The 23,193-nt window shown below is 35.5% G+C and overlaps 3 protein-coding genes across 5 annotated transcripts; all 3 read right to left on the reverse strand.

Moving 5' to 3' along the window:
• Window positions 1–500: 500 nt before the first annotated feature.
• LOC147536346 (F-box protein At1g30790-like) lies at window positions 501–2,951 on the reverse strand. The gene is made up of 2 exons (XM_086640669.1): window positions 2,807–2,951; window positions 501–2,352 (listed from the first exon to the last, which is right to left on the reverse strand). Exon 2 carries the CDS (start codon window positions 2,334–2,336, stop codon window positions 864–866), a length of 1,473 nt encoding a protein of 490 aa, XP_086496795.1. The 5' UTR covers window positions 2,337–2,352; window positions 2,807–2,951; the 3' UTR covers window positions 501–863.
• Window positions 2,952–9,415: 6,464 nt separating this feature from the next.
• On the reverse strand, window positions 9,416–15,173 carry LOC147536347 (dihydrolipoyllysine-residue succinyltransferase component of 2-oxoglutarate dehydrogenase complex 2, mitochondrial-like). 3 transcript variants are annotated; one of them, XM_086639769.1, is made up of 15 exons: window positions 14,983–15,173; window positions 14,655–14,740; window positions 14,396–14,476; window positions 13,286–13,346; window positions 13,136–13,163; window positions 12,835–12,905; window positions 12,651–12,725; window positions 12,367–12,422; window positions 12,226–12,270; window positions 11,799–12,068; window positions 11,562–11,656; window positions 11,189–11,279; window positions 10,993–11,103; window positions 10,439–10,633; window positions 9,416–9,844 (listed from the first exon to the last, which is right to left on the reverse strand). In XM_086639769.1, exons 2-15 carry the CDS (start codon window positions 14,703–14,705, stop codon window positions 9,653–9,655), a joined length of 1,422 nt encoding a protein of 473 aa, XP_086495895.1. In that variant the 5' UTR covers window positions 14,706–14,740; window positions 14,983–15,173; the 3' UTR covers window positions 9,416–9,652. The 3 variants fall into 3 exon arrangements, with proteins under 3 accessions (XP_086495895.1, XP_086495896.1, XP_086495897.1); XM_086639770.1 differs by having other exon boundaries at window positions 14,953–15,082; XM_086639771.1 differs by having other exon boundaries at window positions 14,845–15,080.
• Window positions 15,174–17,004: 1,831 nt separating this feature from the next.
• On the reverse strand, window positions 17,005–22,056 carry LOC147536348 (WRKY transcription factor 42-like). The gene is made up of 6 exons (XM_086641489.1): window positions 21,415–22,056; window positions 21,134–21,226; window positions 20,876–21,031; window positions 19,670–20,077; window positions 19,065–19,178; window positions 17,005–17,931 (listed from the first exon to the last, which is right to left on the reverse strand). The coding sequence occupies exons 1-6, from the start codon at window positions 21,958–21,960 to the stop codon at window positions 17,323–17,325; spliced, it is 1,926 nt and encodes a 641-aa protein (XP_086497615.1). The 5' UTR covers window positions 21,961–22,056; the 3' UTR covers window positions 17,005–17,322.
• Between the last annotated feature and the right edge of the window lie 1,137 nt (window positions 22,057–23,193).

Genomic DNA, 23,193 nt, shown 5'->3' on the forward strand with positions numbered 1-23,193 from the left:
TAGGTCAACTGGCTGACTACGACGGACCAAGTATCTAGAGAGAAAACGTTACTCAACCTTTCTTGGTCAGGCAATTCAACTAGTCAGTTGGCCAGTAAGGCAGAGTAACGATATTATTCTTTTTAGGTTGTTAACTTCATGGTACGTCGATTTTGTTTATGCGAGCAATCACACAAAACTCTAATTTTGAATGCTTGAAAAACGTTTGTGGATGAAAAAATATGCAGCTAATAGATGAAAGAAATTCTAATTGAAGAAATACAAACTTAGCCCTTCTTAGAAGGCTTTCGCTTTGTTCTCTTCGGCAGTGGTTCCTTTCGAACAAGCCTCGCCAGGCTCTAAGCGATATGGGGATGAAAATAGTTGTAAGCCGAATACATTTCGTCTACAGTGTTAATAGCCAAGACATCTGCCTTAAGCTGAAAACTCATTATCAACATACCTCATCTCAGTATCAATTTATAAAAGAATCATAAACACAAAAACCAGAAGAAGATTAGTTTGTATGGGGTGAAACATATCAATAATGAGGTGTTATTTGCCTGAGAAACGTTTTAGTACTGAGCATATGCTACAGAAATGTTTAAGGCGAAATACCCGAAACACATTATTATCAACACAAAGAGATACTCTCCCTCGCCAAAATAGAGAGAGAGAGAGAGAGAGAGAGAGAGAGAGAGAGGAGGAAGAGTGGTACAAATCGCACGTACCTCAAATCGCGCGTACCTCAAATAGGGTCGTATTTTCTTTATTCGATTCGGACCACCAAAAAGTATCTACGACTAAAAATCAATTGCCAACTCACTAGTCCAAGAATGATTCGTCGACCTTTTAACTTTTTTAAAATCAATTGCCAACTCACTTTAGACAAAATTGTGGTTGTTAAGAGGCACAAGGCTTTCCGAGAAAGTAGTAAAAGAACAGCCAGTGCAGAGATGTGGAAGTGAGGAGGGGATTCCACTTACTTCAAGCTCTGTCCAGATACTCTTCTTCCAATTGTAACAATAGAAATATACACATTTCTTCCCCCCCACTTTTACACGACATTCCGGTCCCTCTTTGGATTTTAAGATCACCTTATCATCTGATCCTACAAAATTATAAAACTTAACACTTTGGTCTTTACCCATATTGAAAGGCAATGTGATGCTACACACTTCCCTCCAACTTCCTTCCTCACTACATGGAAAACTACTACTACTACTACTGCCAGCAGGTGTTCTATTGATTTTGTCATCGTCATATATATACATCTTGAACAGAGAATAATTCATCCTAAATATCACAGCTAAACGGCCATCCACTTGTAATAAACTAACATGCCCAATGAAAAAATTCTCATCAACATTTTGGTAGTATTCAGGATGATCTCGAGGTTGTTCAAGAATGAAATTTGGAACTGTGACTTTTCTGAACTTCTCCCTTCTTACATCAAATGCCACTAACCATAAAGGACCATAACTAGTATCCCACGAGCCTTCCTCAAGCTGAAAACTACACCAATAAATAACACCATTCACATAAACGGAGGTGTCTGTTAGTTCATTAGGTGGGACCTCATTGATCCTTGTCCATCTATTACCACCTTGGCGCCCTATGGTCAAAACCTCACAAATAATATAATCACCGCCGAAATTAGGTAGCAGGATCTCCCACACACATACCAATTTGTGTTCATTAGTGTCTGGATCAAAACCAAATGCGAAATTACATGATTGAACATAATGACACTGTAGGCCACGATGATCTTTTTCCGACAACGATGGTGAGTTAAACCACGGTGATAATTCTCCACTACTGATATTGCATATACGAACAGCATACAAGGTTAGAGAGTCAATGAGACAAACTAAACCATTTACAGGGCTCGATATGTCCTCGTAAGAGGACGAGTCAATCTCCCTTACAGTATCAAATACTACTTTTGCAGAGCCATTGTCTTCAAACAAGTCAGCTGTAATGTGGAACTCCTTAAAAGGCCAATTGGGGCCTCCACTGAAGACTTCATCTAATTCTCGTTCCCTTTTTATCTCCTCCTCTGTCATTGGGGCAGGAATGACGATAAATAAACGACAAGGAGGGCGTGTTTTCGAAAGGGTAAGATGTGAATCAATGAAGTTTTGATCTTTTTCGATTAAGCAACACCATTTCTTACAAGCACTCTTAAAACGGAAAAGGGATTTTACGGGGAGTCTGGTTAGTATCTCAAATATCAACCAATCACCATCCATAATACTATTATTAATAGTACATCTAACCATCTTCTTCTCCAACTTGTTATTGTTGTTGTGGAGGTTAATTTTCATACCACCAAAAGCAGTAACATCAACTTTCATCTAGCCACTTACCCTCCTGTCCCATATAAATATGTCATCAAGAACCCTAAATCCTTAATTTGATCAAATAAGATTTTAGAAATCATGGGGAAATTTTACCAAACAAACTATACCCAATGGTTAAATTAAACAAGTTAAGCAAAAAATTAGGATGAAAGATTCAATTTTTTTTCATATAAAAGAAGAAATCATGGAGAATCATGGTTGTGAGATACAAAATTATAGGAGAATCTATAAAAAGTGGATATAAAACAAGAAATCATGGAGAAATTTCAGTAAACAAGCTATACCCTTGTTTCAATTGAATGAGATAAGCAAAAAATTTGATGAAAGTTTGAATTTTTATTGATTTAAAGCAAGAAATCATGGAGAATAATTGTAGTGAGATACCAAATATATATAAAAATCTATTAAATTTTAGGGTTAAAACTAAGAGGTAGATAAGAGAGTACCGGGAATTAGTGAGTTACCTTGGACGGCCGGAGCTCCGGAGGAGGAGAGGAGATCGTCGGGAAGAGACTGAGAGAGAGAGAGAAAGAAAGAGAGGCGTTTGAAGATGCTGATAATAGTTGAATGGGAAGTTTTATAAGAGCAAGTCCAATGGGGAGCGTTCCCAGGGCCCTTAATTCACACTTTCATTCAAATTTAAGGGTCCGGGCTCAGACCCTCAAAATCAGCTCCAATGCGGAGCGGTCCCGGGCCCTTAAATTTGAAGTTTTTTTAAGTTTTTTTATTCAAGTTTTTTTAAATTTAGGTTTTTTTAAGTTTTTTAATGAATTTTTAAATTTTTTAAATTTTTTAAATTAATGAGTTATTTTTATTTATTTTGTTTTTACAAAAAAAAAAAAAAAGAAAATAAATAATCCCACTGTTGGATCACCGTTGGATGTGATCCAACGGTGGGATTTGCTCCCCAATGTGACCGTTGGGGAGCCCCAACGGTCCCTTGGGGAGCTAGGGGCCGCCCCTTATTTGGCTCAGCCCTCCGCCCGGGACCGGCTGGAGTCCAATGGGGAGGATGGGGTGTCCCGGGCCCTTAATTTGAATTAAGGGCCCGGGACTCCTCCCCATTGGATTTGCTCTAAGGCCTCCCCATTTTTCTTAAAAGGCCCCCTCAATGATTATTTCTCAAGTGAATTTGGTTACCCATCTGTCGGCTTGGATTGAAGTTTGGAATTTAAGGGGACAACATTGTATTTCGATGACATCGCTACACCACGGACATAATATACAATAAGTTGTGAATTGTGGACCTAAACGCTATATAAAGACTCACTCTTCTCTAAGGGTAAATTACTGTTTGGTACCCATATTGTGATAATCTAATCTTTTTGGACTTCATATTGTAACCACCCCCATTTTACGCCCCTAATTAACTTTTAAAATTTACATTTTTTATCCATTTTGCCCTTTTGTACTTTCTCTCTCATTAAGTTTATCTACTTCTACCTTTGTTTTATTTATTGTCTAAATTAAATGAGATAAATCTTGATGGTAAATTACTTCTATCGAGACTCGACCCCACGACTTCGCGGGTTGAAGAGGAAGCGTCCAACCATTGCACCAAAGGTATAATAGAGTCGGGGTAAGATTAGGAGTGTAATTGAGTCAGGTGGCCTAGGTTTATTTCTTTGTCAGGTTGGGTTAATCAGACTATTAAATTCTCTATTAAGATTATTGAGCGGATTCGAGCGGGATCTGTGTGCTTAAGATACTTAGTTGACGTTCGTAGAAAACATCTAATGAATTATGATATCAACAGATTATTTTTAAATCCTAGTCCCGTCGAACTTTTCTGATTTATCGGGGTCAGCGGTTGGTTTTGAATTTTCAATACTCGAGAAAGGTACCTCGAACCCCAATATATGTTAAAAATATTTTAAAATATCAAAATACATTTAATATCTAAGAATGTAGTGTTTATTATGTTACATTCTTTTACCGGTTAGCACCACACAATAGGGTTGTACATTGGTTCGATATTCGACATTTGGGCTATATCCACTAACCAATTCGAAGGTTCGGTTTTTGAAAAATTCAATCCGAGCCAACCTCCTCATGGTTTGGTTCGGTTGAAAAATTGAATTTAATGCTTAAACTTCAACAAGAACAAAATTACGACTTTAAATTTTGCTATAATTATACTTAAAACATGTTGGAAATTAGTTTGTAAGAAGAGAAAAAAAAAATTAAAAGGAGAAAGTTAGATGAAGGTATGGTGATTGAGGAGCTATGGACTTGCCGACTTGAAGATGACACATTATTTTATCGTGACTCGTGGAGACTCGAGAAGAAAGAGAGGGAGCAACGAACTTATGTTCGAGAAGAAGATTAGATGAAAATGAAGTGGTTGTTAACTCTTCCAAAACTCTGATTTCGAATGCTTGAAAAAATGTTTGTGTCTAAAAAAATTGCTACTAATAGATGAAATGAAATTCTAATAGAAGAAACTTGGAATAAATCCATAATTGTAAGTTTCCTTTCCACTTTATTGCCCTTTCTAATACTTTTAATATGTTTTGAAGTAGCAATTAGAATTCAGATTCCCCAACTAGATCTGAAAACTGATAATTCCAATTACAAATTCACCTTTTGAAGTTCCAAAATTGGAACCAATTCATAATATTATTGGTTATGTGACCCACAAAAATATATTGTCCAAATGACTCAAAAAAGTGGTTCATTATGAGTATATCCTTAAAAACAAAAATATATTCAAAGCCAACTACTAAAAATAAACATTCAATAGGGAAAAAGGAATCTTGACAGAGGTAGCTCAGTTGGTTCATCTGTCAGTATACTTCTCACGCGTTACAAAACCCTAACTCTTAATTAGAGTGAAAACCTCAAACCCTAAACCCTGAACTCTAAACATCGGTGATGACTTCTAGATTAGTTAACGTGTACGTAAACTAGCCCAATTCATTAGAGTAATTATTAAATAAAAATGGAAAAGAGGATATAAAGTGTAATTGTTTTGAACTTGATTAACTGGAGGTAAGTACAATTTTATTATTTTTTTCAAGTACTCTCAAGCTTCTATAGTCGACGATAAACTTTTTAAGCGTATTCATTCGGCTATCTCCATCCACACCATAGTTTTGTCATGGGATACAATAGTGTGTTTCTTCGCATTGAGTTTGTACTTGTAATTAGACAATAATTTCATTATACCTAATACAAAAAAAAAATTATATTGAAAAAAAAGAAGAAACAAAGAGAAAACTACCTTCATATCAAGCCATCATCCATATATCCAGAGTGAAGTTTGTACTAGTTAGAAAGCTAGTACAAATTATTATAAAGTGGTGATCTTTCCATTAGAACGTGATATTGGCACGGCTCAATCAGATAACAGAGTTTGAAACTCAACAAACACTATTTTCAAATTGAACCGGACCAATATCCTGTACATTATATAAGATTCACCAAAGATAAAAAAAAAAATGTTAAAGACATGCAAAAATATAAAACCCTATATACACATAGAGAGGGATAGAGATGAACCAAGAAAGAAGTTGATGATATACTTCATTAGGAAAAAAAACCGAGAATTGAGAGATGGGTATTGCTTGAAATATATGTTTTAAGAGAGAGGAAAACATGAAGAAGAAGTTAGAGAGAGAGAGAGAGAAGGATGGTAGTAGCTACAAGGAGGAAGTAGAGGGAGGGAGAATATAAGAGGGTAAATGAGAAATGGGGTAGCATTGAATTCTCTCAACGACCCAACAACAAAGGAGTTGCAGTATTTATTTGAAAAGTTGCAAAGAAATTAAGAAAAAGCACCTCTTCACATTAATAATGTTGGAAGCTTTTAATATACTTGTCATTTATGAGGGATGGATGTTGGTGCAGAAAATAAACAGTACTACTACTAGCTAGTAGATCCACCATACTTTCTTCCACTCCATAATTTAAATTTTAAGAAAACCATTAAGGAAATTTTTTTTTGTTCCCACCATTATCTTGGCAAAATCTCGATTAGGGTATGTGTCCAGACAGAATTTAGAGAGAGAGAATGATTTCTCTAAATTCCGACGAAGTTGCATACCATGGCGAAGATAAGTATCGGACAGAGCGTCACAGTTGAAACAGTAAGAAAAATGACACTGTCCGTCCTGTCTCTCGACTAAATCCAGGTGGGGTGACGTGGTCGGAGAAGATCTATTGAAGAAAGTGTTTAACTTTCTCTCGGTAGATCTTGACCGTCCATGTCACTTGGCCGAGATTCAACCGAGAGAGAAGTCGGAAGTAGCATCACGGCTGAATAAAAAATCCTCTTGATATTTTAAATTTGAAGTACATAACCATAGTCTGTGTCAATCTTCTAATATTTACTTTTGAATACGGTTAACAGGTGACAATTAAGTTTTGGAATTATATAATTAGTTAATTAGGTTTAGCCTATTGTCAAGTCTACTTCAATTTTATGGTAACATATTTGTCTTTTTACTATAAAGATCAAAGTCTTTGATCTTATTGTTTGGAAAAAGGTTTTATAACTTGAGTAGTTTATAAAAGTGAGATCTTCTAGCTGCAAATCGATTTTGGGTTGCATATCTATAGACCTAAAATAGTACCAAACCCAAATCCCTACATAATGAATTCATCAACTACGCGTACTAAACCGCAATTAAGTATTTATTAAGCACAAGCAATCCACCAACGTGTGAGGAGACGTGTGAGACTAATGTTTACGTCCGGTTTATTTTTTTAAAATTCGTCCGACTTTTGTTGATTTTTGATCTCTTTGTATTTTTAACGAAAACAAATCAAATTCAGACGTGTTAGATCCATACATAATAAACAAACACCACCTTAACTCAAATTGTGTTAATACTAACTCTTTTTTAGTTTTTCACTTCTTTTCTTTTTGAAAATATTCTTAACTACTCTCACAAGTGTCTGACCATTGAAACTGAAGATCATGTCTCTCTCTCTCTCTCTCTTCTATAGTAACAAATGTAATATCTATTTTGAAAATTCTGAAAAAAATATCCGACCAACTCAACATGGGTATTACTACTGCCTGACCTAGAAAGAGAGAGAGAGAGAGGCAAGAAGGGGGTCTAGAGAGAGAGAGAAAATTAAATGCTCCAGTGGTTAACCTAATAAATGGGGGTAATGGAGACAGTGTTTGGTTTAAATTTGTACCTTGTTCTAATTAAATGTCTAAAATCAGCTAGGCCCCGTGACTATTTTTGGTTCAAATGTCAAAATTAGAACCAGAATTGACTTGTTTGGTTCAGATTTCATCCTTTTGGTATTTTCTACAAATTTGAGTTTTTAAATATATTTGGCGGGAAATGTTCAAAGTACAATTATGGAAAATGGCGGGAATGAGGATTATCTATTGAGGGAGGTTTAATCTAAAAAAAAAAAAAAAATCATGATAAAAAAAAAAAGTCATGATAAAAAAAAAGATATGAACATCTCCAACTAAAATTTGGCAATGGATTTAATCTCGAACCAAAATTATAGCTGGTCTCAGTTATTTTTGGGTTAAATGTTAACATATATTGGTGTTCAGTGTGCCGAGCCCGTGTTGAACCTAGTGGTGAAGCTTTTGATCTTCTATTGAACCCATATGAACCGTTTAAAGAAATAAAGGAAAAGTATGATTACTCAACAACGCAACATATACGCCCGTAACTATCATAACTACACCTAGGTCATTTTGGCTTGATGTCACCCTAATGTAAACTGGTAAGAACATTTTAACGTTCTTTAAACTGTTCTAAGGGCGAAGCCAACGTGGGGGCTCGGGCTCCCAATTTTGGGAGCCCCGGAATTTTGGGAGCTCCAAGGCTTTTCTCAATTCCAACTTTGAGCTCCCAACAGGGGCTCCCAAATTTAAATTATGTACGTGTGTGAGATTTGTGTTTCAATTTTGAACTATAAAATATTAATTCCAAATAAAAAATTAAATTTGATTTTATTCCGTCGCGAAAGAATTTTAAAATGATAAACAAAAAAAAAGAACAAAACTTTTTTTTAGAGAAAAGTATTTAAAAAAGAAGTATGTAAAATAATAAAACGATTAAAAAAATTTAGTTCATAAAGATTTTAAATAAATAAATAAGAAATTAAGTGGGGTGGGTCCCCTTTTTAGGGGATCCACCCCAAATATGACCGTTGGGACAGCCCAACGGTCATATTTAAGGGCTGGGAGCCCCCCAGCCCCACCGGGAACCCAGCCCCGGGGCTCTCGGGTTGGACGGCCAACGGGCTGGGCTGGGCTGGGGCTCCCAGAATTCAAATTGAGAGCCCCAACCCATGCACGTTGGCTTTGACCTAACATCGCTAAATCAGATATGATTTATTTTATTATTATTGTATTACATAGTATAAAATGAATAGAAGATAAAGAAGAGTGTAGCGCTAACAAGGTCACAAAAGTACCTACTTTTATGTCGGAAAGGTAAAATTCTGACCGAAGGTTCCATATATTTTGAAGACATTAGAGACTTGTAATTTTGAAAGGTAAAACTCTTGCCCAAGGTTCCGAATATTTTGAAGACATTTAAGACTTCCGTTTTTCTTTTTTGCCAACCCTTGGTTGAAGTAGTAAGATGTTTAATCTTTCACCCTAGAGGTCAAGGGTTCAAGGCACGCAGACAGTTAAAAAAAAGACGTCCGCTTTTTCTAAGAACACACAATGTATTGTACGAGTACAACATATATCGTTAAACATGTAACTGTGAAATTGCATTTCTCCCAATGACATGCCTGCCATTCATGTCTCAGTTCATAACTTTCCTCTCTCTAAACCCACTTCTCGTACCATCTGCCACTTCCATTTTCTTGTATGGTCTAATATGCAGATCTTATAAGACTGAGCGCCGAGAAGACAATATCTATCTTAATAAAAAAATCAACTCTTTAATCATCTCTTATAAGCCAAAAAAAGATGATACTACATTTTCTTCGAAAGACCCTTCATTGACACTATCAATTTTTCGTTTTCCTTTCTTCTTCTTCCTTCACTTTGAGAGTGTTCATAGTGAAAATTATCTAATTATCTTCTTACACCTGCCCACAGAATATACGTATCCGATATAAAAGAGAGCAAGTACATATTGAATATAACAAAATAACTCAATCTAAATAAGATTTATCACTTCAAACGAAGATGGCACTGTGGTTTTAAAATGTAAATACTGCTGAATACAAACAAAACAATTAGCAGATTTCTGCGACACTTCAATCTCATGTTGCAAAGATTTTATTGGAGATCCATAATTTCAAAATGCTTAATACTCAAAAACCATTAAAACATGAAATGATTTTTAAGTTGCCTGTTGTGATTTGTGTTCTTAGATATCAAGGAGAAGTCGGCGAGGGTCCTCCACCACGTCCTTGATTCGGCGCAAGAAGAAGACTGCTTCTCTTCCATCAATAAGCCTATGGTCGTACGTCAGAGCAATGTACATCATCGGCCTCGGAACAACGTTTCCTCCAACTACCATTGGACGAGAAACTATAGAGTGCATACCCAAGATAGCCGACTGTAAGAAAGAACAAGAAAAGATTTGCTGGTGAGATTATTGTTTTCGTTATTGAAATGAAGATAGTCAGAGAAGAATGAAGTGTTGTTTTCTCATTTTATGATGTGTGTTTTTTTGTCAAATTTCGACAGAAAATCTAACACGAGATCTGAATCGGCTCGACTGATTTTAGGTCAATTTGAGTCAGATATTAAATAAGACTGAAATGACTGTCACTAAAATAACCTGGAATTACGGTTATGACGGCTTGCTAAAACAAGATAAAGTCAGAGGACTATGATTTAAACAATATAGAGACAACCACCAACTAGATCTAACTCGTCTGGGTCTGACATGTCCAAGTACAAAAGTAACTTAACAAGGTCAGACATCTATCCGTTGATACAGACGTCGAATAAAACAGGCTGAAATGGATTCAAATAACCCCGATACATTTCTACGAGTTGATTCAGATGTATGACCATTTTGTTGACCCACATGGGCCACATGTCAATTCTACTATTTACAGGATGGACGCCCATTTTGGTGGTTTCTTTTTCACAATGTGGGTGAACAACAACTCGTTAAGGTCCGATATTGAATATGAGATAATACCTGTGGGGGGTTAATGATGGGAGTGCTCAAAAGACTTCCATAGACACCACCGTTGGAAATGGTAAATGACCCTCCAGCCATCTCATCGATTGAAATTGTTCCATTAGTTGCCTTCTTAGCAAGGGTGTTAATTTCCTTCTCAATGTCAGCAAAATTCATTTTATCTGCATTTCTGATCACTGGAACTACAAGACCCTTCAAAAAACAGAAGGCGAATAAACTTGGTGTAAGGAACCAGAAGTTAACACAGATTTTGCATTCTACACCAGTCAACAAGTAACTTCTACAAGAATAAAATATATTCATAACTTGCAAACAAAAAGGAGAACGTGATTATAACACAATCGCCTAGGACAAATGGGGAGGTTTGATTCAGATTACTAGAATGTTAGTTTTCACTATTCCTTGGTGACTTTAAACTCTGACTGTTGCATAGAGAAGAAAGACACGATTTTATTTACCATAACTATGTTTTTCTGAAGCTTATCTATCACTTAATATAGAAACCGAGCAATATGTTAGTTAGAAATATAATTCAGCAGTAATTGACCAACCTTTGGAGTACCAACAGCGATACTGATGTCAATATAATCTCTGTATATGATATCGTCTCCATCGATGACTGCATTGACAATTGGTTGATTCTGGAGACCGCTAACAGCAGCCTGGAACAGGAAAATAATCAGGTATATATATATATATAGTCTAAAGCACCAAAACTAATACTAAAACTAATACTACGATATGTACCTTTATGAATCCGGACATGAGTCCCAATTTCACACCGTGTTTCTCCACGAAGGCATCTTTATACTCAGAACGTAGCTTCATCAAGTTTGTCCTGCAGTACACAGCGCATAGAGAAATTCAGTGACAGAAGTGCATGAGAGAACTCCAAGTACTAGAACATCTGTTATTGTTTCATTAGGACATTTCCAGGGAATGAAAGAATAGGAATATCAAATATTTTTATTCGCTCGAATAGGGTCTTCTGACAGTACGCAGTTCAAACTGAATAGAGATAGCTTGGTTGATTAAAGATAGAAATCAAACAAACAACATTCATTCGAGAAAGCAAACATGCTCTAATCACAGCCCAAATGGAAAGGATAATTCGACGTACATATCAACTTCGTTAAATGTGGTAAGCAAAGCAAATGTATTCTGAGAGTCTTTCAGACGTGTTGCTACACGCTTCCTAAGCCTTGTCATCGGAACCTGCAACCATGAGCCTACAAAAATTAGATAACCATATAATATGTTGTCGTAGGCGAGCAAAGGCGAGTAATGGGCTACTGTGGGAGTAGCCTAAGGTTTCGTTCAAACATTAAAGCTAATATTACGAGGCTATCATACTTACCCTTCTTTCTCTTTCCTTGGGAGGGAGAATAGGTTCAGTTGCCGAGGCTTTAGGAGAAGGTGAAGATGAAGGTGCTTTAGGCTTCTCTTTAACAATAGGGGTATCTACGTTAGCCTTTTGCTCTTCCTGCACTTTCTTTTCTACAGGAGGAGATGGCTTATCTGATTGCTGCTTGACAGATGGACTAACATTTGCTACAGCCTCAGCAGATTTTGAGATGACAGCAATCTTGGTTCCTGGTTCCACAGTATCACCTTCTTTGGCTACATACTAACAACATCAACATGAAAGCACATTCTCGTTCAAAACTAAACTTTTTTCCAGAAGGAAGAAAATAACATAGTACAAGAATGAATTTATCGGAAAAGCAGGAGAGTATATGAACTGATACCGAACAACATAAAGTTCATAGCAAATGATCTTTTACCTTCTGAATGACTCCAGATTCAGGACTTGCGACATCAATTGTCACCTGGTGATAAGTACACAACTTAAGAATCAGAGGAAAGAACTAAAAATCTCGTATTCTCACAAGAACGAAACGACATATGCTGTAAGGTGGAAGTACCTTATCGGTTTCGACTTGAGCAATTGCTTCATCAGCTTGAACACTGTCACCAGGTGCTGCACTCAAGTTATAGACGTCAATACACAAACAAGATTTCATTTAAAAGATAGACGCATAAAGCCAACTCAATGACATAACAAAGAATAACACCATTACGTACTGAAAGCATAGACAAAGACCTACTAGGACGTGATTTATGCATGTACACTCTATCACTTACAAGCATACATAGGAACAATAATAGTTAGTGAGAGAAATATTATATAATTACTGAGATATCATACCTTTTAAAAATTTAGCCAGTGTACCATCAGTAATAGATTCCCCCATATATGGGACCACCGCATCAACCAAGTCACCTTCAAATTAATCAATTTAGATCTTAGGTTCACTACCAACAAATTTAAAATCTCTTGGAGTATATGTAATGCAAGAATAACTCCCAATAGGAACATATGAGTACCACACCATTGTCTGAAGAAAATGATCTAATCCCTAATCCGATAGTAAAATCTTTACGAAGAGATAGAGCAAATTCCCTGCAAATTTTGCACAAAGAAAATAGTAAGGCCAAGGAGTATGTAACATGGCAAAATATAATAAGGATTTTCTATGGCATGAAACTTCAATTTAATTCTTTTCCGTCTCTTGGTTGAAATGAATCTTGCTTTCAGCGAAAAGATGTACAAAGAAACCAAATAAGAGTGAGGTCCTGAGAACACTCTTGCAGCAAAAGTAAACAGTTCCACAGTTAAATAGAACAGCTAACCTCATGGGCCTTGAACTAATTGGACCACCTGTTATCACACGCGAGGATTTTTCTAATTAGTTTCTCTCAAGATAAAAGTATCCAAAATCAAATCAATTACTTTCTATCTAGCAGCGAGGTTATTAGCTCACGAAATTATCAAAAGCTTACATGGCCTGATCTGCTGACAGAAGTTCTGAACATGTTTAGGCTGTCTTTCACCAAGTAATGCCTGTAAGATGAACATAATAAAAAGTATAAGACACTAGTCCAAATAAAGTCATGGTTCTAATGTAGAGGTTTCTTTCGTAACATGTCAAGCAAGGAATGGGCAACATAAAAATTCGCAAGTCAATCATATCTAATACAGAACAACAGCCAAGTGTTTTTCACAGATTCCATCAGGAAAATATGCAACAATGTTGCTAATTTTTGTCTCTTCGACACTTAAATTTTTTTTTCTTTCAAAATCTACAAATGCCTTGAGGCTACACCTTGTTTTTTCAGAGCAAATCGCCTTGAGGCGGAAAACCAAATTTGAGAAATTGCTCCTAACAAGGAAATACAAATTTAGCATTCCAGCTGCTCAAATGAAACATTCAAATATTCAATTAAGACCATGATTTTGCAAACAGTGCATAAAAGTATCTTTCATATATAATCTGCTCAATATGTACAAACAGAATGTTTGGCCAAATGTTACAGAGAAGAGGGCTAGAAAACCTATTTGAAATATATATGGAGTACAAACATCCAGCATCAACTACTCTAACTCCACAACTCAAGAACTAAGAAATAATTGTTTCTGACTTTGTTAAAACCTACCAGAACGCGCATAATTGCATTACAATGTATACTTATTTACCCACATTTCGAGATATACTTGTATCATAACTACTGAGAGATAAGTTCTAATGCTATGCTGCCATTAACTAAAACATGTTCACTTTCGAGTTTCGACTATTCCGGATGACTTGAAGTTCAAAAGATTATAGATTACCTGTTTTACCAAGGACTGACAACCACACTAGACCCCATTCACAATCAATCCATGTTTGTTTTTGTTCCTCCATTAACATTTATAATTGGCCACTATACTATAGAAGTTGACCTAGCTAAGACCAACGAAATGAGTTCCTATATCTTGTTTCTTAAAGTATTTCCCAAATCTCCTACTTCAACTTTCAAATGATCTTCTAAATGCAAAGCTATAGTAAAACTTAAAACAACAAAACATACAGTATAACAAAAGTACAACTAAAATGATGATCCCCAAAATACCTCTTTTCCCGTAGTTGTTGTCGTATAACTTCTCGTAGCCGATATTACAGGCCGAATTCTCTCCAGTGTCTGCCCTAGAATCTATGAGAGAAAGAGAGATAAAGTCAGCTTCAGACAAACAAACAAGAGCAACTCTAACGTCATCATCACCCAAGACGCCAATTGCCCAAAACTAGACACTAAAGACAACTCAGAGATTTGAAAACCAGACTCAAATCCACCAAAATTCAAAGTCATTAATCAAAATTGAAATCTTTACCAGAGGATTAGAGCCTTGACAAGAGATTTTCCGCCTTATAATTCCTAACATCTTTCAATCGTTCTTCCTTCAGGAACCCTATATACCTACTCGTAAACAAAATCAGACAAAAATTGAAACTAATCAAATCAAACTCCTGTTATATTTAATCAAATTATTTGATGATTAGATGTTGAAAAGTAATACTAACATTATTATTATGATTCAATCGAACAAGTAAGAGATGGACAGCATCAAATGAAACCCTAGATTTTGAGATATTACTGAAAAGAGATCTAAGAGAGAAGGAGATACGAACCTTTTTTTTTTGTTAAAAGGAGATACGAACCTGGATGAAGGTAATCAGATCGTTCTAGAAAGGGAGTCGTCGAAATGAGAAAAAAAAAAAAGGTGGAAGTACTCTGTGTTGAAATTTCACATGTGGGGGGGATTGTCTACCCTCGTACGAGTAATTTGAAGGGTAAATTCAATTTCGGCCCCTAAAGATGACCATTTCACTAAAATGATCCTCTTAAAGATGAACATCTTTCGTTTTTTGATGATGTCTTAAAGTTGTTTTTCCCGGATATCTTACTTATGGTCATGAATTCCGATCAGATTATGAATTTTTCTTAGGTTAATGATGAATTTCAAGGTGGGTAAGAGCTTGCAAAAAACGAAGAAGACACTCCGACGATCAAGTCAATTAGGTGTTTTTTGCAGTTTAAGGAAATAATTCAAAAGTCCGAGCTTACTCTAAACTAGGTTCAGGTCATCGAGATCATCCCAACAATTTCTCCAGAGAAGATCTTGTTGTTCTACGACTAGAGAACTCAATTCCTCAAGATATTGAGTTGGTTTGTCCCTCTACCGATGACCAAATCTGCAAGACTTTTAACCGGTACCTTGCCTTCTATACTATGTTTGTGAAGGCATGTATGTGCTTCCCTCTTCATTTTTTTTGTGGAGGCGCTTAATCACTTTGGGTTGTTGTCTTGTCACCTCAACCCCAATGTTGTGGTCACTATTATGACCTATATCGTGGTCTACAAGTTGGAGCACAAATAACCCCAACTTATATGTATTCACCCAGCTTTACCACATAAAAGCAAGACATAGTTAATTCTTCCTGTGTGTTATCTGGCTGCAAAATGACGCCCTTTCATTGCTTCCAAGACTACATGGAAGGATTATACGACCAAGTGTTTCTTTATGCGCTACAAGGAAGCCGACAAGAGTTTTGACATTCCGCAGAGGTGTGCTGCTATTGATTCGAGAGAGTTCCTAAACTTCTGGTAGGTCAGGGCGATGGAAAATCACTTGGAATTTTTCTGAAGACTTATGCTTCTTGGGAGCTTAATCTAGCCTTCTCCCTCTCTTCTCATAAGTTCCTCAAAGCAAAGCTGGTTGCAGCAGTGTCTGGCAATACAATTTCTTTTTTATCCTTCTTTATTTCTTTCACGAGATGTTCCCACCCATCGTTCTAAGCAATTTTGAGTTTCTAAGAAAATGAAGAACAAGATGGTTGTCAGAAGTCTTTTGAGCCAAATAAATTCAGAATCAAGACATTTGACTTCAAAATCAGATGGCAGATCTGCTCAGTCTTATAGGCAGTCTTGCTGACCTAGATCAATGGCTTCTTGCAGATCTACAGTCTAATGTCCAGGTAGAGAATATCTGGCCAATTCGAACTATTCATTCGAAAGAACAACAAAAATAATTAATTCATATTAGTATTGAGTTACAATTCTTTTTCTTTGCACTTTTTATCACGAGTTTAAAGCGCTAAAAAATTATTTTATGAGATTATTTGTTTAGCTTGTTCGGTAAAAGTGATTTCGTGGGAAAAGTATATTGTCGGGTAGTGTTCAATCACAATTTTTATTGTTTTGTGGAATACAATTGTAACCAAAAATAATTTATTGAAATACAATTGTAACAAAATAAGGGAAAGTTCTCTAGAATCCTCCTATTTAAGTAAGAATTTCCTGTCTGGTCCCCATGTAGTGATCTGTTCGACATTTTGTCTCCTATATATTGATAAATTGTAGCTTTAACCCCAAATTTAGCATTCTAGATGTTAAAATAATTAGAGCTTTCCATTTTATCCTTGCTTTTATTGGTAAATAAAGAACATTGATAGGGTTTGTTGACCCTCTCTCTGCCACAACTCTCTCTCCTTTCTATCTACGTTGTCGCTTTTGTTTTTTTTTTGGAGAAGGCAAAATAGTTTCACTTATCAAAGAAAAGCAAGGTGGTAGCTAAGGAGGCTAACCATCCCTAAAACAACAAAATAAACAGAAGATTACAATTGAAATTGCTTAGAGCCTGATCATGACATCCCCGAAAGAACAAATTGACTGTATCACTCTTTATTATGCATAAACTACTTTGATTATTATTGTTGTCAAATAAAATCACAATTACATAACTCTACTTTGAAAAAGACTATAAATAAAATTATTTTAACTAATGCATTCATAAAGTATCTAAAAGAAACCAAACCATCTTAATTTTCACCTTCAACCCTCTCATCCCCAACCCACAAATGAATGGTAAAAGAAACCCTAAAACTCAACAACCTCTTATTCAAATTTTCTTTTCATCATCGTCCCAAAACAAAAAAATAATAATGATGAAAAGATAAAGAATCAAGAGCAAGAACTTCATAACTAAGAAATTAAGTTCATCATTTAATATTGTTATTATTATTAACATTATTATCATCACTACTATTGTTAGTAGAGGAGTTATTGGCAAGGGCATTATTGGTATTATCAATAAAATCATTGGTATTGTTGTTTGGTTGATGATTTCCACCATTAATCATGGAAACACAAGCTGCTAAAACAGCTGAAAAATCTGGATTTTTGAGGGCAGTAGTAAGAGTTTCAACCAAAGAAGGATTATGTAGTTGCCCTAATTCTATATGATCACTTGAAGATTGAAGACCTACAAATTTGGATTGATTGTAGAAAGGAAGATGAAATTGGGTTTGAGATTGTGATGGGTTTGGTGTTTGAGTCATATCTAATGTGATAGTTGGAAATGGAGCTGAAGCTGAAATAGTAGCCATAGTTGATGAACATGGAAGAAATGTTCCTCCCATAAAGTTTGGATTCATAAATCCTCCATTAATATTATTATTATCAGAGCTTGACATTGAACCTGATAATAACATACTTGCTGCTTCTGCAGTTCTTGATGCCATTGGCAATGCTGCTGGTGGAAGGAGATGATTATGGCTTCCTTCATATGTAGTGATCAAGACTCCAGCATCTTGTGCGCATCGTTGAACCTATAAAAACAATCGTTCATTTCGTTAGCTATTTTCCCTCTCATACAGTACCGGCCATGACTTTTGGAGAGCCCTAAGCGAACGAATAGACTGGTTCTTTCAAAGGAAAAAATTTATTTAAAAAATAATATAACTGGTGAGAGTCGAAATTTAGATCTTTGGTTCGATAATCAACTACTCTACCGACTCTAATACCCAATTGAATCATGGTATAAATGTGCAGAAAAATACATATAATAATATGATTCATATATAAACGATGTATAAATTGAGTACGCGGCTGCAGGTTCCGTATTTTTATTCGGACGTAAAAATCCATGAATTGTAGAACATGAGATAAATTTAACAGGGTTCGGGCACCTTTTCATCGTACAATTCTAAAGAGAAACAGAGAGTTGTCCGACATGAGAAAAGGGTACTCTGGTAACTATAAAAATAAGTCAGTTTATGTTCGTTAGTTTTGAGTTGGTTAACCAGAAGAAACTTAACATGTTTTGTAGTACATTAGACTCAAGGAAAATAACAAAATAATCTTGTGTTAGCCATGGCCGATCAAAACTTATGTGTTATTTTTACAAATATAATTTGACATAGTGTCTTCATTTTCTCTACTATATTTTTCTTTCTTTTCTATTGAGAAAATAGTCATGTTATGATTCTTCGCGTGAAAATATCTTAAACGATTCATAGAAGAAAATATTGTAAGTCATCACACTCATGTGGACTCAATAATAAAATGTAGAAATAAATTAACATGCATATGAAATTACATCAATGATATTACGACAGACGGACAGAAAAGTCAAGGATGAGTTTGGCCTTTTGGGCGAAATCAAATTCAACACGTAGGATCTTCATGTCAACATTTCACTTTAAGATGGCTAGAGATTCTGGTAGTTGATGACCGATTTTGTTCGACAACTAGTCTACATGACCTGCCTCTTTGGACTCCTACTTGAACCGTCTGTGAGAGAAACAAGGATTTCTCTCCAAATAACTGAACATGTCAACTCAGAGATGGTTCAAGTGGGAATCCCAGGTGACGGGTTGAGTATAATTTTTGTTCGATAGAACTATCCTAAATATATAGTAAGGAAAATTTTTTAAATGTAAATGAGAAATGGATAACATACTTGTTTGCGGACAGGACAACCCATCGCCATTGTACATCTATAATAAGCCCTAGGACAAGGGTTCCCTTTAGCCAGTTTCTGCCCATATTTTCTCCATTGACATCCATCACTTATCTGAAAAAGCATACTAGAAACTTAAATAGTGAATCCAGTACTACCTTCTTATCTCAATGGCTTGTGTTATTTTCTCCTAATATAGATGACATAATGATGTAGCGTTCTTTGAAATTACGTATTCAATGTTCATTTTTTCATACCCGTGTCTAATACGTACACGTTATAAGAGACTAAGAGAGAGTGGAGAGAGTGTAACTACTTAGAGGTAGTTCCATAGTTGTGCACCCCTCTAGAATACCAAAAAAGCTTATGGGTCCAATTCCGAGGCATAATTATTGATGACCTTTAGGATTGATCATCATGACGCATTTAGTGATCAATTTCATGTCAATTATATGTTTATTACATTTTTTATGTAGCCGTGTCGTGTCATGTAATGTAATGATTTTTTATGACAGTTATGTTTATGTGCTCACTTCATCGTCTCATATATATTTATGTCGTATATACGTATATGTGTATAGGGTTTTAATATATTTCTGACTAACCATTGATGTTTCAGATCGAGCTCGAACGGAGACACGGGCTTTCCTCATAGTAGCGTCGGAACTTGTTTGATTATCTTCACTCTTTGGAACATTCAATTTAGTAACCTTGCTAGGAACCCAACTTGGTTGTGAAACTTGACCTGAACTCATCACTTCTTTGCCCTTTATTCCACTGTTTTCTTGATTCAAATCCGAAGGAACAACTTCGTTTTCACCGATATTCTTCTTCAACCTATATTCATCTAGTCCCGCTTGTGAATTATTAGGAGGTGATCCTGAGTCCAATGAAGATGAAGTAAGTCGATTGGTTTCGGATGCAGTAGGAAGACCTAGATCTATGAACTCCATATACTTTCTTGGCACAGTTGATCCTCCGATAGCTTCATGTTTCTTCTCGACATCTTCCATCTGGTAAAAGTTCGTATCACTTAATTGTTAGGAATGTGCCCTACATACATTGTTATTTCATGTATTACTTAAGTTGATGAACATTTCAAATAATATCTACTTATTCTCGCAAATAATATCATTTTAATATTTGCATATTGTGAAGCATGTGATCCTAAATAGATGACTAGCCGTGCCGACACAAACAATATTTCTGAACGATATGTGTGGTTGTGCAATTTTCTTTTTCTGATTGACATTGAAAATTGCCAGTTTCTCTATGATCTTTATTATATAGACGTGACTGATCTTTGTTCACTAGGGTGTGACATGTCTAGCTTGTTCCATGTGTATGATATGATGCAACTCAAGGAGCTAATCCGGCCGGATGTGACTATTTGATTGCGATGTTTGGCTCATGATCCCAATGATGCAGTCTTTTTGGTAGAGTACATAAACTAAGATCCTAGGAGTGCTATACTTCGAGGTTCACCCAAGAGCCTTGACTATGTCAATAATGAGGTCACATGATAAAATAGATATGCATATAGAAGAAACTCGATCTAAGTCTTACAAAAGGCAAGTTAAAATTCACGATTTCTCGATTTCTCTCTAACGAACTATCTAATTATGTGAATTAACCTTAAAAAGCGTAACACTCAAATTTTCGACTGAAAAGAATCAGATATTTTGTCAGATCGAGTTTTTTTTATAAACTACCATATGGAACTGTGACTTGAAACACAAGGAGTCACATACAAGACCAAATTTGAAGGTCCAAAAGGTAAATTAACCTCAAATTGGAAAATATATAATTACCTCACGTTCTTGAGTAGTTTGAATTCCGAAATTAGGTTGTTGTTGCATTACATACATCTCTAAAGCCATATATTTGTTATTAACTTGATCAATCATCTCTTTCAACTTACTATTTTCGTCGACCAAGCGACCTAACTCAACTTTGATCTCTTCTAACTACACAAATAACAAGTCAAAATAATTCACTTATCAGTCCTGATGCTTAAGTTGCAATAATTGCAAAAACAATTATGTCCATCTTTTTTTTTTTTTTTTTACCTTAACATCCGTTCCTTTTTCCGCATTCTTTGATAATTCGTCTTCCACCATTTGATCTCCAGCAGTGTTCGTAGTATGAAGGTTTAACCCAGTCTACACATAGTCACATATAGTACAATATAAAGCATCAGTACTGCTTCGTTTTAACAGAAAGATTCGAACATTAATCTTTTCAGTAAAATGACATACATGTTACCATCCAATCAAAGTAATATATATTAAAAGTAAGATTCGAATATTAATCTCTTTGGTACAGAGACTATACATATGATAGTACTTACATTAACATGGATTGTCTTGGGTAAATCTTCTGGATGTGATTCTTCTTTGGATCCATTTCCATCTACATCTTTCAATCTAGTTTTGTCAGAAAATAAATCCATAGTCTCATGAATGGAACTGACCCTTTTTTGATTTGACTGATCTGGTAATATGACTCTTGATGTTGAACCTTGAAGATTCATCAAGAAATGGGTACCCAAGAATCGATTAGATTTGTTAGATGATGAGTCCATGATGAAGTTTTTCATGATTCTTAAAGAAGTTGGTACTATTAGTACTAGTGTAGAATCAATGTTGAGTCCCCTCCTTTTAGTTTGCCCATAAAAGTCTATTTTAAGAAAGAAGAGAGAGAAAGTATAGAGAGAGAGAGAGAGAGAGAATGAAGGTAGACTAGGAGTGATTATTAGGGAGTTTTCAAGTCTATACTCTCCGCAATTAAAAAGGGTTTGTTTTGAAGTTGTATTGAAGACCAAAAAACTAGGATGGAAAAGATTGAAGAATAAGACGTGGAATATTTGATAAATACTAAGCCAATCCCGGGCCATGGCCCGTTGAAGTTTAGAGAGAGAAAGAACTTAATTTTCTCTCTCTAAATCCGAGCCGGCCACATACTCCGGCCAAAATTGGATCGGAATAGTGACAGGGCATTTGATCATTTTCCATTTGATAAAAGAAGTGACATCATATGGTGCGTCAGATTTAGTAATAGGGAGAAAGTGAGTCCACATAATTAAATGTGGAAAAGAAAAACAAATTCTACTCATAGTATGCCCCCAAATACTAGGTCAATTCTTATGGTTGAGCAACGTGGACTGTTTGGAAGTTTGGATGGGATCCACTATTTTAGAGAGAAAAACAAAAGTTTGAATTTGGGTTGCATATATGGGACTCCGACCTAGTCGGAGCAACCTATATTTTCAGAGAAAAACTATGACGATGCCATAAATGAAGTACGAAATTTTCTCTGTCTAATATAATAGACATATTTTATATGATTGCTAAAGTTAGTAATTGATTTGAGATAATATTTAGTTTATAATACTTAAAAGGACTTTTTTTTTTATGAATAAAATACTTGAAGGACTTAGTGAGAAACTAAATATAACTCTATAGAATTGTTAGGAAAAAGAAGTATGATCTAAGTTAGAAAAATATTCTTTCATCAAAAAAAAAAAAGTTAGAAAAATATTGAAATAATTGTATCTCGTTTACGATGACTATAATGGTCAATGTTTTCACCAGATGTAAGTTGACGAGTTTGTATAACTTAAGCAAACCATGTTACGCAGTCCATGTACCTTGTTGGGCTGTTTAGGCCAATGTGCATTACCATTATAATTCTCGGCTACCCCATCTTGAAAATAAATGGGTGGATTCTGTTTTGCCCCCTAAAGATGGCAAGCTCGTCATAGTTGTCTCCTACGAATAACTAATTTCTATTTTAATTATATTTTTTGTAAATTTTCTTTAGTCAATTTTAACAGTTGTTTGTTTCTTTACCAAAGAGAAGTGATGTTTGGCCGACTGGTAGGGGTGGTGGAAAGAGAAAGGGGAGGAGAAATAGAAGACATGAGGAGAGGAAGAAATTTTATTCTTCAGAAATGAAAAGGCGATCAATTGTCCGCCGATGATTCTTCTCTAACACAGAATAGGGAAAAAATAAAGAGGAAACAATAGAAAAATGTAAAAGGGAGTTCAAATGGAAGTTGGCCGTCTTTACAAGGCTATGTTTTTCTTTTACTATGATAGTCATTATAATGACACTGACACATCAGTAA

Source organism: Eschscholzia californica, unplaced genomic scaffold, assembly GCF_041429995.1.
Source record: "Eschscholzia californica isolate CP2 unplaced genomic scaffold, dmEscCali1.0.p SCAF_5, whole genome shotgun sequence".
In the NCBI taxonomy this organism is placed as follows: domain Eukaryota; kingdom Viridiplantae; phylum Streptophyta; class Magnoliopsida; order Ranunculales; family Papaveraceae; genus Eschscholzia; species Eschscholzia californica.